Here is an 18897-nt window from a genome sequence, read left to right as displayed (position 1 = left end):
GGATTTTAGAATGATGGATTTAATGAACACACAGAGTTATAGTACTCACATGGTACAGTGTTGTTATAGAGTGGTTTCAGGGCAGTCCAATTAGGTCACTCTTCTTTAGCAGGGACTTGTTTTCCCAGGTTAATAATATCAACCAGATTCTGCAGGTTGAAACCAAAGAGCCAGAGCCATGAGCTCCCCGTCAGTATATTAAACATGAACAGGGAATGGCCAAATATCTAGGGTACAGGCACGGGGGCTTAGCGGACTTAGGGAAAATCAGCCTAATGGGGATGTCCCGAACCAGTAGCGCATTTAACCCTACAAGGTGGTTCTACATATGTTATCCGTATGTTTGATGTACAATGTACAGACAAATTTATACTGCTTTTTGTGAATCACAAAGTCTCACCCGTAGCTCCTGCTGTACCTGAACCCTCAGCGACCCTACACTTAACACTGAGAGTGTTGCTTGGGGTTGTAGCTGAACAAGAGCCAGTGCCGTGGCAGTATACTTGCTGAATAAAATGGATACATGGCATATTAACCCCAAACATGCCAGTATAATCACTAAATAAATTAACCCCAGCAATGCCAGTATCATTACTAAATTACATAAATAAAGCAAATAAATAAAATGGATAGACAGCATAATAACCCCTTTTGTGCCAGTATAATCACTAAGCATAAAGGACATATTAATCCCAAGCATGCCAGTATAATCACTAAATAAATTAACCCCAGCAATGCCAGTATCATTACTAAATTACATGAATAAAGCAAATAAGTAAAATGGATAAACAGCATAATAACACCATTTGTGCCAGTATAATGACTAAGCATAAAGGACGTATTAATCCCAGTAATTACAGCATAAAACACTTAGTTTCAGAGCACAGAGGTCCTCCCCAAGACCAGACTCAATGGCAAGCAGTAAGGACAGGACTGTGCCTGGCAAAGTTGCACTCAGCACCTCACTGAATTTTTTTTATTCGTACCCATTAGTTCACTTGCACTTTTATAGGGACTCTATAATCAGACATAAATTCAAAATAGGAATTCCAAAATGATATTGTTTTAAAGAAACAAACATATATTTTTCCTCCATTATGAATTGGATTTACAAATTACCAAATCCAAGGAAATTCAGAAAATCAAGAAATTTGCAGCCTGATGAATCCATTATATTTCTTGCACCTCTGAGGTACTTTCTACTTACTGTACAGTATATATACAATATATAAATGATCTAATATGTTGTTACACGTCAGATGGCTGGCGTGACTGAATAATATCTTGATTGAAACAGGCAACTTGTCATCTTACACATAATAATAATAAGGATTATTATTTCAGACTGCTGTGAACAACTTTGGGCATTGAGCTGATACAATAAGGCCAGCATATAAAATACAGCATTTCCAGACATTTTTAGTTCTCCTTTAAATATACATGGTTAATCAAAAGTTGTTTAAGTGAATGCTGCAGGCTACACTGAGTTCTATGGAGCCACATACATTTATCTAATTGTCAATTTAATTATGGATGGTCCCTAACATATAAATGAATGTTTTCCAAGTAAGCATTCTATAACTGCTTAAACTCATTCCCAGTTTTACACTCCTCTACGTGCTCCCTCTGCTGTCTGTATCACACACTTGGGTAGATCATTGAGAGGAGACAGGAGTTGCAGCTGTCACTTTATATTCAGTGTTTAAGTCACTTGCAGACTGAAGAGATTAGTGCTATTTAACCAACACATTTTTCCAAGTAAGCTGAAAAACTATATTTTCAATATGAAATATAATTTTTATTTATTTTAAGCAATATTACAGAACTTTTCATTTTATTATAATCACAGAACATTTCAGAAGCATCACAGCGAGGTCTTTTTCCAACTTCATCTATCATGTTACTTTGTATCAGATGATTCCACCGTATCCAAGGGTTGTTCTACATCTGTGAATGGTGTATTCATAAAGTCTTCTACATTTTGCTTATAATATTCAAAGTATTTTGCCGTTACACAGAAACATCCTGCTCCGACCAAAGCCATAAATGGACAAATGTAGAGGATAAATTCCATTGCGTGATTCTGTATCAGGTCAGATTCTGAGTAGTTTATCTTCATAAATTTAAAAATCTATTGGAAAATAAATACGGTATGGGTCATAATGTAGCATGTTGCAGAGAATTTCCTTTGAAATATGTATACGTGTAGATATTTATATAATACACAAAAGCCATGAATATCCTGTAAATTATATCCTTATAAACGGTGAGTTCTGATGTCATCAGTTATAAACGTCAGTGAGTTCTGATGTCATTTCTGTCACATGACTCACTGAAACACGTGTATTATAATAAATAAAGTACCCCCAGTTGCAAAATATGAGGATATTAGAAGTAACCTCAGAGTTCCATGACCTATATAAAAACACTCGGCCTTCGGCCTCGTGTTTTTATATGGTCATGAAACTCCTCGGTAACTTATAATATCCTTATATTTTACAAAAGGGGGTACTTTATTCACTATATATATATATATATATATATTTATATATATATATATATATGTGTGTATATATATATATATATATATGTATATATATATATACACACACACTACACGTCCATTTCCAGCCAACAACCCAACCCTATTTACTAGAGCTTGCAATTTTTCAAAAACTGAACAGCTACTTACCCATAAATGTTCTTTCTCGCCTCCTTCTTTTCCAAGCAATCCTATTATTGACTTTTCAGTAAATGACCAAGCGCGGCGGTTTGGAAACACTACCATCTGGGGAAAGAGAACAAAATGCAATAGGGTGTAAGATTTTGGCAACTATAGGTGACCCAAGATAACAATTATTGTACAATGCCTTTATCTAAATTTTGCCTGATGCATTATTCCTTTTCTTAGGAATTCTTTCTGTGATACTGCAGCCATATACAACTGCAAATATCATACTCCAGATCTCTGGTGCTCATGCCTTCATTATAATACATGCACACGTATAATTTCATAGGGGTAAGTGTGCACCGTCTGTTGACCACAGAGGGAACCATGTAATTACCACCAAGTCAAAGGTGGCAGTTGCTCCAGGGTTTCCCTGCATCAATATGCACTGAAATGAGCCTTATAGAGTTGATCTGAACCCTACACCCCATTCAGTTTTACATACATTAGCTTTGCTAACACCTTTGTAAGCATTTGGGTGGGATCATTTGGGGGGGGGGGTGAGTCCAAGAAGAAAAATACATTACCATGATGATTTCGTTGATAAGGACCTTGTTCATAGCCAAACAAATCCCATTTAGGAAGAAGAGAATCTGTTGAGAAAAAGTGAGGACAGTTAGGTTGAATGAAGTTCATCTTATAGAATGTATAGTTACAATGCTCTAACAGTTTACATAAAGTAGTAATTCAATTGTAAAACTTACTTGGGATACGACAGAACTAATTCCTACAAAAAATAATCCAAAGCACATAAGTGGGACAGAGACCAGAAGTGCTACGATACACACAACTGGCTCTCCATGTGGATTCCGCTTTTTATAATGTGCATTGATCTTCACGCCGAGAATAATGCCGATTGCAGTAGCAAGACATTTGCACAATCCGTAGATCAATCTAAAAATAAGAAGAGAGATTAATGTTAGTTAAACATGCAACATCCTTTTCGGTTTTGGAAATAATCATTTCAAGGAAGCTGCAACCATCTGAACTTGTATGAAGTAAAACAACAAGTAAGTAATTGGTGAAAGTTAATTGCAGACACATTAAAATCTACAAGTCCAATATATATTTGTGTGTAATAGAACAGAATTTGGCAAGTAGAGAAGGAAACGGGGTTTTACCTGTCATCGAAGGTGCAGTCAACTGTCAGACAAGGCTGGTGATTATTTGACATCATGCGAGCATTTCTCAGTACATTCGGAGCATATGTATACATGCTATTAGCAATGAACATACTAGCTGCATAACCCAAAACAGCAAAGACCAAACAGCGGCTGAAAGAAGAGAAATGATATGGATTACAATAAGGGACATTTTTCTACTTGACTTGATTTCATGCATCACTGATACTCGACTAATACCTCCAAAATTTTAATTGACTCCATTTCTATCGAGTAAGGCGTAAATTATGATCTCTACGAAGCTCATATTTTGACTTTTTCTGCATGTTTTTAAAAGCACCCTAATACGGGAAATCGTATAAGTGGTATTTTTCTGTCCATTCCACTCATTTAATTTGAAATAAGATCATTCATATACATGAGCTCAAGCAAAAACTAATTGAACTATAATAATTGAAACAGGAATCTCTCAAATCTAAAGGGAGAATCTGTTGAGAATAATATGAGGTACTGCCATTCTGGGGGGGTGTTACTAACACTTTAATTTACTCAGTGTTATAACTGTGTTCATACACGGGCTTAGCTAAATATTTGCCTCTCTAACAGATGCCAGACCAAACATAAAAGATAAAGAGATACTCACTTTAAAATCAGATCAAAAATATCAGAGTAAACTTTAGTTCTCTTCTGATATATTTCAGCCTTCAACATAAAACCACCTCGACCTGGCTTTCTCATCACTGCTGCTAGAAGCACAAGAGCCACCGCATCAAGCACAGGTGCAATCTGTTTCCAAATAAAAATAAATATCAGTTATGTGACCCAGCATATGAGAATAGAGAATATATTTCTCAAAATGTGAAATAAAGCCCCCAGCAGATTAACAGAGTGAAATGTTGCCACTGTCACTTCATTCCTGTGCATTTTAAGCATATTTATTATAGGGTGTAAGTGAGAGTTTACTCACTTTACCTCAAAAAATCTCTTACAAGTAAATACCGAGAATGGAATCGTCTCCAGGACCTGTGGCGAGTTCTATATTAAAGTTTGAGAAGTATGCCCCTTCATGTTTGCAAGGTAATGATATGATTTTATACTGGTATATATATAATAGCACCCCAGCCTTTAATACCTCCATATATATTTCTCTTACCCGCAGTGCCATACGCCAGTCGGTTCCTATTACGCTGGCTACATACGTTCCAATAAAGGTCCCCGCAAAACTGTAAAAACAAAAAAAAGGACAGGGTTAAAGTAAAGTAAGTGGCAGTAAGTGGAATTATTTTCTATCAGCTTAGACTCTCATTATTATATAAACTCACAGGAAGATATAGGAAGAAGAGCATTTAGGGGCTTACAGTTGCCATGCTAGAATGCAGATTGTACAGAAAAAAAGTCCTAACAATCTTAGATACTAAAATGGGTACTTACGTTCCAATAGTGTTGAGAATGTAAAGTAAGGTCAGCATTTTACGTCGTTGGTCAGTATCAAAAAGTTCTGCTACCAGCATTGGAGCAGCAGCTAAATAATGGCTTTTTACGGATTCCATGAGACTTCGAAGTAATACAAACGTCCAGAATGACTAAAGAATCAGAAAGATACAAATTAAAAACTCATGCATTGATAGGATACAGAGTGAACAAAATGAATTGCTGTGTAGGTACTGTCTTTATATGTGTAGTGAATTGAAATGCCATTGGCTGTCATAAACAGATTATTACCTTCTCTGAAACTAAAGTACTGCCAATGCCGAACATGACCATTACGGCGACAACTCCTGATATTACTCTTAGTCCGGTGAAGGTACTCCAGAAATAAAATAATATCGGGGCCATGGTTGCACAGCTGCCAACAAACACTATATAGAGGGGAGAAAAGAAGACTGTGAGATGCCAATTGCAAATAACAAGATATACATGAAACTATAGATTCATTAGGTAGCAGTTTATAGTAATAATTATAATGACAGATAGGATCATATGATAGTATCTTAAACAACAGATATAATGAGAAATTAAAGCATTAGAGATAATGGCAAACAAAGAATTTTAGAAGAATGATGCAAATAAACCATATATTACTTAGAGTTATAACTGACGAATAAAAGTCCGTTATTTCGAATTCCTCTTCTATGTAGGGACGGACAGCTAAAAAACAATTGGAGAAAGAAGAGAAAGAAATTAGGATTTTGGTTGGTTCAAATGCAGACATTATGCTCTGATATATCAGACGTCTTGGATTCTAAAGTAAATAAGTCCAAACTTACATTTATAAATGATGTTGTCCGTATTACTCACTGCCATAAGGAAAGCAAGTGCAATAATAAGAAGTATCGAGCAACATTTGCCGAGTTTAGGGAAATCCGGTTCATCAAGCTTTTCATCCTGTTTTTCAATATCCTCTTTTTCAAAAAAGTACTGATCTGTTTCATGTTGGATGCGCTTTGAACTGATAAAATAAGCGAATCTAAAGATTTTGTCATATATGTAGTTGTAAATTATTTGAATTATTTGCCAAATGATTCTGAAATGACAAGAGAAAAGATATCAGTGGTTATGAAAAAAAAAACCCATAAAAGGCAATATTCACATTTCCATTGTATAATATCTGCTGTACTGTATATTAGCTACCTGTAATGTGATCTAAACATCTGTATTGTCAATAACAGGCTCACATTGACTCTATTTTCCAACGTATTTCAACTTAAGCTATCAGTTAATACATACAGGTACTTTCTGTTCCACTGACCATAAATAAATCATTAAGATTTGTGTACAGTAGAAGTGAAAATTTGTTTGTAGCAACAACAAAAAAAGGTGTAGAGTCCTGAATCGTTCTTCGGCTAAAAGAACCATATTCACTAATACTTTATCTTCTGCCTTGTTTAGGCCAAGTTTAAAGTAATAGTTATTTCTTTTTTCCAAGCCAAGGGTTTGTACCATTACAGACAACAAAATACAGTTCTAACTATTTGGCTGCCAGAAAATGTGGATAAACTGGTAGATATTACATTGCCAATATAAAAAAAAGCCACACAGAATATATACTATATATATATATATATATATATATATATATATATATATATATATACACACATATAATGTACAAATATGTGTGTAAAAATGAATACAAGAATGAGCACTACTTTTTTTTTGCCACTTTAATTGAAAAGATCAGCTAAACCTATAACCAACCTCTCACTGGTAAGAAACCCAGAGGGTGGTATATTGTAAACCATATGAACAGTATAAAAATCACCCCAAAAAAAAAAACATTCAAATTTGTATTGACGGTACAATACACTCAAGCTAAAACACCTTTTAAAATAAATAGAGTTCCCCAAATCAAACCAACTGAAATAGTTGTTTTGTTATGGGGAACTGTTTGTGATGTCTTGATAAAGGTCCTCTGTGCAGGACGAAATATTGATTTACACCATTAAAGTTTTACACAGAAATTTAAGTCCCATGAGTGCTCTGTGCTCTTCTTGCTGACATTACTTTTTGTGGCAGCACCTTGGCTTTTTTGCCTTTTCTTTAGGAGTGAGCGTATATATACATTTTAATATATATTAAAATGTATATTAGCCTTAAAGTTTGAATCAAATAATTTTCGGATCACTTGATGACATTAGAATCTGTCCCAATGCAAGTTTCCAATTGGTTGCCATAATATGCTTAAATCCATTTAATACATGTCAACAGGCTAAAGCCTATACTTACTATATCCTAAACATCTCTATACTATAGCTAAACCCTAGTTTTTTTTTTTTACTTTTATCAAAAAATATATATAAACGTATACATGTGTATAAAATTGGTTATTTGATGCTAAGAATTTCATTATTATGGTAAAAAGAGCAGTTACTTACAGAATATACATGTTGTTATGTGTTCTTGTTGAGATTTAGATAAAAATGATCTCTCATCAACAGGCTAAGAGCAAAGCCTTCGTAGTTTGTGATGATGTCACAATGGCCTGCTGTTTATTGTGATGATGTAACAATGGGTTATTGTGATGATGTCATAATGGGTTGCTATTTGTTGTGACTTGGTTGCTATAGAAACCCATAGCCTCCTTTATCGGGGTTACTACAGGTCAATGAACTGTAATAGAACTGTAGTAGAAATAGAAAAGCCAACTATAACAGGGTCTGCTTCAACACTGGATTAAAACAAACATCTAACAGGATTCCGGAATCACTTAGTGCAGAATAAAAATTTCTCATCAGCAGGCTAGGATCAAATCCTCTGCACTCATTATGACATCATAATAATGTCACTGTTGGTTGCTATAGAAACCCATATCCTGCTTAATCCATTTACAGCAGGCCAACGGGCTGATCCCTTTGCCTTAGAAAAGACATTGCTCACAAATAACTTGCAAAGAAATGTATCATTTACAGCCCAGCTGCAACATTTCAACTGTATTTCCTCTGACACTGACCCCGAATTTCAGAGAAAAGTGTCTTTTACTAAGCAATACTTCAAATATGAGTCTAGTTCTTGAATTGGATCTTGAAAGATTTTTCTACAAAGCCAACAGCGTGATCTGTTTATATCATTTTGACAGTTTGGAAATCCCAACTGGCCATGGTGTCTGTGTAAATGCAATGTGGGCAATGGATTGTAAGCTGCACTGGGGCAGTGATCAATGTGAATGATGTATAATAAGTGGAAGGTGCTGCAGAATATACCAGCACCATATGAATAAAAATGAATAATGACAATATACTTACTATGACTAAGACTTTATGCCTTATTCTTCCTCACTTCTGAATGATTACCTGGGAAAAAACTTGAGACATGAGACAATTCCTAGAGGGTACAGCACATATGGCCCTTAATTTTCATCCAGTGTACGGCTCATTGTAACAAGCATGGCTGCATGAGTTTCCACTGTTGATCCCTCCTCATCTGTTTCAAGCCATGCAGAATCTAAATGTAGGGCACTGTACCTTCAAATAACATGTATACATACAGTCTGCCAACCAGGATATATGTGTGTGTGTGTATACAGGTATATATAAGGGAAACAAGGGAAAGTTGTGCTCACCACTAATTTTTAAAAACATTAGGCGGGGGTGCAATGAGGCTGTGACAACAAAATACATATAGACAAATACAAGAGGTCCTCTGCACTCAACCCATTATCAATATATTTAAGACAGAGACATTTTGTGCATACTGCTACTGAAAAATCCCTTACCCTTTAAACAAAACAGGGATTGTTTGTCCATATATTGCAATATATTTAAGCTGGCCATCTACGTCAAAGTCATCCCATATCTTTGATGACTTTGACGTAGTTGGCCATCTTAAATATATTGCAATATATGGACAAACAATCCCTTTTTTTGTTTAAAGGATAAGGCATTTTTCAGTAACTAATACAAGAAGTCCAATGCACTCAACCCATTAACAAGATATTAAAGACATTGAGACATTTTGTGCCTTAAGCCTTACCCTTTAAACAAACAGGGATTGTCTGTCCATATATTGCAATATATTTAAGCCGGCCAACTACATCAAAGTCATCCCCGGTACGGCCAGTCCTGCACTTAACATTCATCTGATTCATTAACAATTCTATTGCTTTATTATACATTTTACCAGGGTCTGAGTTTTACTTGCAGCTTACTTGTTTTCAGGGTTAAAACTTCCAAACTTAGTCGCCCTTTTATTGGCCACCAGTCGGATCACCTGACTATATTTGGAAAGGACGGGAGCTACAATATGTTGTAACTGTATAAAATATACTATAGCAAGATGACTATTAAGGCATTATTTTAATTATCTCTTCTATTGTTGTAATAGGAACCCTGAACAAATGCTAGTCATTTAGCTGCAAAAGTCTGATTACATTTGCTCTAGCGGAACCTAAATAATGATATGTTTATATAAAGGCCTAAAAATGGTAGGCAGTTATCTTATTCAATTCCCCATTGAAGCAGAACTTGATGTGCTTCCCGTGGCTTGTTGATCACTGTAGTGTTACCAAAAGGTTTGTAGAAAAAACCCAAATGGGATTCCAGGTGAATGAAGAAGCATGGATGTTAAGGCGAATTTACAGCTCTTTTGTATGTCTGCAAACATAGTTATGCTTATGTAGAGTTCCTGGGTAATCTCTATATGCCACGTATTAGCTCCTTGATTATAGTGTAGCCTTACAATTATATCTCTTGCTTTTCGGAGTCTGTGTACAGACCTCTCTTTCGGAATCTGTCAGGGTCTGAATATCCCGAGACACGTCTTTGGGCTGGACATATTCAGGGATTGCCCTTTGGTGTTGGATGTCCCAATCTGTGAGTAGAGGAAGCTGCACCACTTTGGCCAGTCCCTCTCAATGAGCCTTCCTACATGCCCATCTCTGTGTATGTTTTAGGGAAGTTTGTGGCAATTATTACATTTTTTTAAAAGATCCTGTCCACCACAGCTAGCTCACAATGCTGCCATTCAAGTGTGCAGTCACATATACAGCAGACAGTGGGGGTCATTTATAAACACTGGGCAAATTTGCCCATGGGCAGTAACCCATGGCAACCAATCAGATTGCTGCATTCATTGTTCTGCTTGCATCTGGTTTCAAAAAGCTAATCACTGATTGGTTGCTATAGGTAACTGCCCATGGGCAAATTTGCCCAGTGATGATAAATGAGCCCCAGTGAGTTTTGTTGCAGGGGCAAAATGGCGTCCAAAAGGTTCATAGAGTTTATAGTCAAAAACTTGGTCTTTGTACTCACGAGCATGTGGGACATGCTAATTGTTTTCATCAGTTGCAAATTCACTTTAAAAGGTTGTTTATTTACTTGCCGAACTGGCCTCTGGGGTAGAACAGGGGCTCTAGGGTAACCTGTACAAATCCTTGGAAAAATGAGCATCAGACTACAATTCTCCCTAGCATCTTATCGGGCTGTTTCACCTTTTAGTATGTTATAGAATAGCCAATTCGAAGTAACTTTTCAGTTGATCTTCATTATTTATTCTTCGTTATTTATTTTTTATAGTTTTTTTAATTACTCTTTCCAGCTTTTAAATGGGGGTCACTGACCCCATCTAAAAACAAATGCTCTGTTTCAATTATAAAAAATAAAACACAATTGGTTGCATTAAAAATTACTAAGGGGCTGCAGATACTGGAAAATCCAGACAATGCAGTATTGTAAGGTCACAATACACCATAAATGTTATTGCTACTTTTTATTACTCATCTTTCTATTCAGGCCCTCTCCTTTTCATATTCCAGTCTCTTATTCAGTGCATGGTTGCTAGGGTAATTTGGACCCTAGCAACCAGATTGCATAAATTGCAAGCTGAGAGCTGCTGAATAAAAAGCTGTATAACGCAAAAACCACAAATAATAAAAAATAAGAAACAATTGCAAATTGTCTCAAAATATCCAAATCATAAGAAACAATTGCAAATTGTCTCAAAATATCTACATCATACTCATAGTTGATTTAAAGGTGAACAACCTTTAATAAGAATGCTTAGGATTATTTTGGATGTGGGTTATTTACATACCCATCAACACTGAAGAAAACAACTGGGATTTTTGCCATGTTGGTTACCAAGTGCTTTATATCAAGTACAAGGCAATGTCTAATTATTACAGATAAAAAGCTAATCTGGAAATATTAAGCACTGATTGTTTGCTACATTTCAGATCTTTCTGTATAACAGAGTTATATATATAACCAGATAATAGATCCCATACTTTTGTTCGTTTTTAAAGAGTATGAATTCCTATAAGCAAACACCAGAGGAAGCCCTTTGATTATAAAACTTCCATTGTAGTGTGATTCGTAATTCTATGAAACGCATAAGGGGGTCATTTACATCCGTTGGTTTCCTGCAAATTTCCCACAGTAAGTTGCACGTTAATTACAGGTGAAAAGCACTTATTTCACTGTTGTAAAGTTGTGCTTGGCACTGCTCAGTCCTTTCTGCCTCCCATTTAAAAACAAGCACAGTTGCACTTGTTGACGCAGAGGAACCCTGGAGATACCACAACCTCCAAAACAAGAGGAAACTCCAGGGTTCCCTTCAGTGTCGTGCATCAATAGGTACAGCACTTGTCTCTATAAATTCAGCTGCACGCGTCACTATCAGTGCTATTCCGTTCAAGCACAATTGACACATTTGCTCTCAGTCCCAAAAGGGTAGCAGGGACGTGCCCCCATTCCCAAGGCATCATTAAATAATTATTAAACAAAATATAAGTCCAACAACCCAGAATTCCATAAAATTCAAACGTTTATTCAATTTAACATAATATTAAACTTAGTACATACTGGCCCCATATGACTTACCTTAGGCGTTTCACACCCTCTGGTACTTAATCATAGGTGTTTGTGCCATTATAAATTTAAAACCAGGGCAGTCCCACCTCATTTTTCTTAAAACCGCAATGGCGTCAAGTGCCGCATCCCCTCAAACACTGCATTATAGGGTTTGCCCTCAGAATTGCACTTTGCTCACTTCACTTGCAGGTGTAAATGAACACTTCTACATTGTTAAAACTGACTCTGTTGCTTCTGTCCTGAATGAATGCTAAAGAAATGAGTTGCTCATTCTGGCAGTGCTCAGGTGATAATGACTTTTATATGTTTAATTGTTTTAATAAGCCTTTAGGTGATTAAAGTTTATTGAACATGCTCCGAAAGCTTGCAATGTATTTTTATTGTTAGGCAATATAGGTATCACTTCTACAATAGTTTTTGTATTTGTTTGTCTTTTTATTTGTTATTTTTGCTACTGGCTAACACGGTACCACAGTTTTTGTTTTGTGCATTCCCAAACTCAAGGATGGACAGGGCTAGCGAAACACTGGGAGAAATCCCAACCGACTCAGGCTCTCCGACTGCCAGTGATCTGCAGAGCAGTGGGAGCTACATGCTGGTGGCACCTGAAAGAAGCAGCAACAATAGGGGAGGAATGCAGTGAAGGGGGTTGCAAGATAGGGATCTGTGTTTGAGTAATTTGATTTGTATAATGAACCAGCACTAAAAAAGCGCTGGATAGACAAAAAAGAAATGTGGTAATATAGTGCAGTATTTTTTGTTTATATTACACTCTTCTGTGAAGTTATACTCTTTAGGGAAGTGTTTGTTTGCCTTCACCGACAGGTTTAATTTGCCCTTTAAATGGTAAATGGCACCTCCTATTATGGGGATTGGATACTCACAAACATTTATATTGTCTGTTGGCTTTGATAAAAGATTGCTCCAACAGTCGCAAACATCAGAGGCTCTAGAGCGTTATGCTTAGGATAGTTACATTTTCTTGTATAAAATCACTCTCACATGAGTACACTTTATATTTGCATAAAATAGTCATTTCGCAGTGTTCTGCTCCAAACTCCGCTCTGCCTACCTCACTGTCTGTGTTTGAGACATACATGGGTGTTTTTTAAGACCTGCGCCCAACCTGGACCCCCTTACCCACCTTCTCAACCTCATAGATTTCCACCGACTTGCTCCCAGCAGTGATCGCTGTGCGGGCCAGAAGTGGTCACATTGAATGGAAGTGCCATTACGCAGATCATTTTTACATTAATGGGCTTAGCTTTTCATGTGTTACCCCAGGAATGGCTGCCTGTAGCCCACCCTGCAGCAGATTGGGTACCCATTAGTCACCCGCAGAGTGGGCACATGAAGTATAATCCGGCCGAGTCCAGATCACATTGTGGGTATTTCACGGGTACCCAACCCAATGCAGGACTCTAGTTTGCATGAGTGGGGTGGTTGCCTCTTGGGGTGGCCCGCTGATACCCCCAGTTTCACACTAGCCTATCGTCCATCAGGAAGAAGAGTTAACTAGCTGGTTTTAACTTCATGGACCATTTATTTCTTTGGTAAAAATAATTTGCTCCTTACTCGTTTGAGAGACCATTTTGTTAACCATGTGTTTCTTCCTGTTTTTTAAAAATGAGAAATCTGCAGGCTTTGCACCCAAAGCATGTGGTCAAATGTTAGCTGTTCTGCTGGATTGCACTGAAATCACTGGCATTATTTTTTCTCCCACTCTCTTCTCTTGTGTTAGCTACTTCCATAAAACAAATACTAAAGACTTGTTTTTAAAGGTATAGTTTCCCTTTAATGAAAAATATTTTTTTCAGTCTTACCAAATATGTATCTCTTTAAAACCATGAATACCATGTGCAAAAACATTGCATTTCTCGTAAAACAAATTATATTGATTGTCATTTCTCAACAACTTGTAATCAACAACATTTTTTTTTTTGTTCACTAGAATAAAACATTGCTGCCTTTAAGTCTGCTCTGACATTGATCAGCTATAATCATTTTCACTGGCTGGATATAAACCACCATATTGTATTGGTAAGTTTTTTTGTGCCTCATTGTTTCATTAAAATATTCACATGACAGCATACACTAAGCACACCAGCATAAATAAATGCCATGTTGTATGTTCACAACATGTGATCAGAATGGGGGGGGGGATACAAATCTCGGTGTTTGTAACATACATTATTCACAGTTAGACAAATATTTCTTAAGAAAAGGGATTAGAGGAATTAATCTTATAGGATTACTGCATTTGCAGACTGAGGCACAACCCAACAAAAAGCAATGATATAAACATACCCCCATCATCTGTTTAGTTAATCTATGAATTATTACTTTTGGTAGTATTTAAAAAAGACAAACAGTAAAAATAGCTCACTGTATTATACATATACCAAAGTGGCCTGATATTTTATATAATAAAGGAGGAAAATAGTCATTTTCAATAATAAAAATAAGTTCTATTTTTTGTTTATTTTACAATATAGTTAATAATCTCTTCTTCTCGAGCTCTTCTCTGATAGGACACAGTTCGTATTTGTTGCAGCGATGCTTCTCCGCTTGCGTTTTTATTATTCTGTAGATCGTCTTATAAGCATTGTGAGCAGCCACATTCAATATATCTCTCCAGTTCTTCTACAAAAGAGGTGCCGTCCGTGCACTGAAACGTATATTTTCGTTTTCTGCTTTTTACTGGGACGCAGCATGCCCCACTCGAGCAGTTGCCGGAGCACTCTGTTCTGGGCACTCTGACTGTGCTGGTGCATGATGTGTAAGCCTGCCGCTTGTGGACAATCTCTCGGATGACCTCTCCTTGGCAGACATTCTCTGTAAAACACATGAAATATTGCTTAGATGTTAGGTCAGCTTGTATGGAGGCAAAATGTGAATCGTTAAATAGTTCATGTATAATTGGTTGGGCCATTAGGTGGCAGTGCTTCCTAAATTGAACTTAGGTGATTTACTTTGCTAAAGCATTTGATACAGTGCCACACAAAAGGTTACTGGTTAAATTAAGGAATGTTGGCCTGGAACATAGTATTTGTACCTGGATAGAGAACTGGCTACAAGATAGACTACAAAGAGTGGTGGTTAATGGAACATTTTCTAATTGGACCAGTGTTGTTAGTGGAGTACCGCAGGGCTCTGTACTAGGTCCCTTGCTTTTCAACTTGTTTATTAATGAGCTGGAGGTGGGCATTGAAAGTACTGTTTCTATTTTTGCAGATGATACTAAATTGTGCAGAACTATAGGTTCCATGTAGGATGCTGCCACTTTGCAGAGTGATTTGTCTAAGTTGGGAAACTGGGCAGCAAACTGGAAAATGAGGTTCAATGTTGATAAATGCAAGGTTATGCACTTTGGCAAAAATAATATAAATGCAAGTTATACACTAAATGGCAGTGTGTTGGGAGTTTCCTTAAATGAGAAGGATCTAGGGGTTTTTGTAGATAACACGTTGTCTAATTCTGGGCAGTGACATTCTGTGGCTACTAAAGCAAATAAAGTTCTGTCTTGCATAAAAAAGGGAATTAACTCAAGGGATGAAAACATAATTATGTCTCTTTATAGGTCCCTGGTAAGGCCTCATCTGGAGTATGCAGTTCAGTTTTGGACTCCAGTCCTTAAGAGGGATATAAATGAGCTGGAGAGAGTGCAGAGACGTGCAACTAAATTGGTTAGAGGGACGGAAGACTTAAATTATGAGGGTAGACTGTCAAGGTTGGGGTTGTTTTCTCTGGGAAGAAAGGCGCTTGCGAGGGGACATGATTACACTTTACAAGTACATTAGAGGACATTATAGACAAATAGCAGGGGACCTTTTTACCCATAAAGTGGATCACTATACCAGAGGCCACCCCTTTAGACTAGAAGAAAAGAACTTTCATTTGAAGCAACGTAGGGGGTTCTTCACAGTCAGGACAGTGAGGTTGTGGAATGCACTGCCGGGTGATGTTGTGATGGCTGATTCAGTTAATGCCTTTAAGAATGGCTTGGATGATTTTTTGGACAGACATAATATCAAAGGCTATTGTGATACTAAACTCTATAGTTAGTATAGATATGGGTATATAGAATTTAATTAAAAGTAGGGAGGGGTGTGTGTATGGATGCTGGGTTTTTATTTGGAGGGGTTGAACTTGATGGACTTTGTCTTTTTTCAACCCGATTTAACTATGTAACTATGAACTGTAAAAGTTGTCTGTACTGAAAAGGAATAAAGCAAACAGGAAATATGGTGGCCATTCTGGCAGTGATAGAACAAGAGACAGCAGTCTTTGTTAGGGAGAGGTGAGCAGAAAAGGTGCCGCTGTCTACCTGTTGTGAAGGAGTCACAGCAATAAACTTCAACTGTTTAAGAGAATCCTTCCATACCTCATGTGTTAAGTTTACAAGCTTACCGAATATATCTGTTCTACCCTATGCATACATTTGTGTCAGCAGTCCATTGCAAACCAGTAAAATTTGCATCAGAATTTAATAATAAGCCCTGTAGCATCAACTTCTGTGACATATGAACATAATTTTCTGCTTGATGAATGGCCCCTAAGCTTAGCTTCTCAACAGCTGCCCAGAGCACACTGAGCATGTGCATTGTCACTGACTCACCTAACTAAATCCAAGATGGTGACCCCCTATGCACAACGTTGAAGACCTGAATTGTTACTGTTATAGAGTTTCGGAAACTTTAGGCTGGTGCAGTAAGTTCCCTGTATATAAAATACAGCATTTCTGCCTATATTTGTTTTTAGGGTATAGTTTTCCTTTAATAAAATAAAGCTAATTGTACACCCCACAAGTACATGTATGCCAGGGATTCTATGATTCTACATATGTCAAAATCAATTTACTGGTGTTGGTGCATCTAAACACACTGTGGGGCAGATTTAATTCAAATAAGAGCTTCAAATACATTGTGGCAAAGCATCACAAAATTGAAAACCTGTATTTTCAATTTGAGTTTTCCAGCAATGGATTTTAGAAATGTAAATGGAAAAAAGTTTTTATATATGTGAATAAAAAATGTGACCTGTACTTATAGTCAGACAACTCAAGAGTATAATTTGCACTGCTGAGCAAGGTCTAGTTGCAAGTGTTTAATATAAGGTGATCTAAAGGCGACAGTATATGTGAGCACTAGGGATTTTCATCTCCATAGTCAATATCAGTGTCTGTTGGTATTACACAGGCATAATTAGCACCTTCAAAAACCCATCTACATTACCACCTAATAATTATACCAGTATGCCATAACTATAGGTATTATTATGGGTACCTATTATAGCTATAATGCTAGCCTTACATCTGTTAATAGTTCATTGGTGGCACATGCTGTATATTGATACTATTTGTGTGTTGGTATTGTACTCACATCTTCTCAACCCTCGCCATTTAGGTGCACCCTCAGCATCTCAGTATATGTCTCCCAAGCCCAGTAATGTAAACTTGCTAATGAATATGCTAACGGAGTAAGAGAAACAAAACTACTTGTCAGTCTTCCTTTCCCATTCATTCAGTTATCCAGAGTTTACAGTTAGGAGATGTAGGAAACACACGCAATGTTTTCTCTGTGTTTCGGTTTCTCACCTTTATCGCAGTGCTCTCCTGTGAAGTCAGGGCCACATTCACAGTATGGATCACCCCTCTCTGACAGTTTGCACTGCCCGTGGTTACACTTGAAGGTTCTGCAAGAGCTGTGGGACTCGTTCTTCTTATCACAGTACTGTCCTGTAAAGCCCTCGGCACATTTGCACGTGTAAGCATTACTGGCTGCGACACACTCACCATGTATGCACCTTGAATAAAAAACCGAACAAGTGCAATATAAATGATTATTCTTTATCAAGAAGACATCCATAAACACACACTCAGGATAATTTCACACTGGGTCGTTTGAGTTGGGGCTATACTCTGCACCGAACACCACATTTCCAATTTGGCATTTGGTTCAGAGCACAGCCAGACCCGAATGCAAGTGCTTTTAAAAAAAAAAAAGGAATAAGGAGCACACTTTTCCACCATTTTTGTGCTTTTGCACACTTTTGGTGTCAGTAAATGACCCCTTTAGAAAAATGCATCCTTTGGTTAGTTGCAATTTCACCCAGAAACCAGGGCCAGAACTAGGGGTAGGCAGAAGGGGCACATGCCTAGGGCACAATACTGGTGGGGTACTGGGCACGTACCTCTTGGCTGCATTCCCCTAGTCCAGGCCCATGCCTGCCTCCAGTCCTGGGTGCTCACTGCCCCTGATGCTCCTGCTCCCTCATCTCTCCGCCCCCAACCCCCACATGGCCTGGCCCTGCCAGAAACTATACTAAATTAGCAACTTAAGGTCTTTGACCATAAATGCATCCTCCACCTAAAGTAAGTATTTAGGTTGTGGAGAGTGTGGGATTTTGCTTCAGCTTACTTGTGATCAATGCAGGTGTCCCCAATCTCCTGGTCACACATAGAGCCAGTCCATCCAGGATAGCATTCACAGATAACACTTGTTTTCTCCATGGAACGACAGGAGCCATGCTTGCATATGTTGCATGATTTGCATCCAGGAAAGACTCCTATTGAAACTGGAGGCAGGTCCCTTAAGTCTTGCACCTCATTGTTAATTCGGACATCATGTATGCAGCCATTAAACCCAATCGGAATATGGTCAGTCCTCTGCCGCATGGAAGGCACTCCTGAGGTTGGTGGGATACCTGTAAAAACAGAAGGTTTCGTTGAAGGTGCCTGTCT

At 37.4% G+C, this 18897-nt stretch overlaps 2 protein-coding genes across 3 annotated transcripts in view; both read right to left on the bottom strand.

Annotated features, from left to right (window-relative positions):
- Positions 1 to 1202: 1202 nt before the first annotated feature.
- Positions 1203 to 6808, bottom strand: LOC121401446 (protein spinster homolog 1-like). Of its 2 annotated transcripts, XM_041586151.1 has the most exons (9): positions 6117 to 6808; positions 5932 to 5997; positions 5281 to 5708; positions 4493 to 5072; positions 3850 to 4002; positions 3433 to 3622; positions 3256 to 3321; positions 2693 to 2788; positions 1203 to 2131 (listed from the first exon to the last, which is right to left on the bottom strand). In XM_041586151.1, the coding sequence occupies exons 4-9, from the start codon at positions 4585 to 4587 to the stop codon at positions 1901 to 1903; spliced, it is 831 nt and encodes a 276-aa protein (XP_041442085.1). In that variant the 5' UTR covers positions 4588 to 5072; positions 5281 to 5708; positions 5932 to 5997; positions 6117 to 6808; the 3' UTR covers positions 1203 to 1900. The 2 variants fall into 2 exon arrangements, with proteins under 2 accessions (XP_041442085.1, XP_041442086.1); XM_041586152.1 differs by lacking the exons at positions 5281 to 5708; positions 5932 to 5997; positions 6117 to 6808 and having other exon boundaries at positions 4493 to 5263.
- Positions 6809 to 13927: 7119 nt separating this feature from the next.
- Positions 13928 to 18897, bottom strand: part of LOC108710233 (slit homolog 3 protein) — a 406008-nt gene continuing 401038 nt past the window's right edge. Inside the window, exons 34-36 of the mRNA XM_041586150.1 lie at positions 18575 to 18860; positions 17752 to 17960; positions 13928 to 14990 (exon numbers count right to left, since the gene is read on the bottom strand). Coding sequence (XP_041442084.1) covers positions 14752 to 14990; positions 17752 to 17960; positions 18575 to 18860 — 734 coding nt within the window. The 3' untranslated portion in view covers positions 13928 to 14751. The remainder of the gene's footprint in view (positions 14991 to 17751; positions 17961 to 18574; positions 18861 to 18897) is intronic.

This window comes from Xenopus laevis, chromosome 3L (genome assembly GCF_017654675.1).
Source record: "Xenopus laevis strain J_2021 chromosome 3L, Xenopus_laevis_v10.1, whole genome shotgun sequence".
NCBI classification, from domain to species: Eukaryota; Metazoa; Chordata; class Amphibia; order Anura; family Pipidae; genus Xenopus; species Xenopus laevis.
Note: the sequence above shows the minus strand (reverse complement) of the source record. Positions and strands in the feature narration are given on the sequence as shown.

Excerpts from the sequence above, each read along its gene's own strand:
- LOC121401446 (XM_041586151.1), bottom strand. The coding sequence starts at position 4,587 with ATGAGAAAGCCAGGTCGAGGTGGTTTTATGTTGAAGGCTGAAATATAT. Across the intron at positions 3,322-3,432 it reads TTAGTTCTGTCGTATCCCAA|ATTCTCTTCTTCCTAAATGG; the intron begins GTAAGTTTTACA and ends TTTTCTCAACAG. Across the intron at positions 2,132-2,692 it reads GCGAGAAAGAACATTTATGG|ATTTTTAAATTTATGAAGAT; the intron begins GTAAGTAGCTGT and ends ATTTTCCAATAG.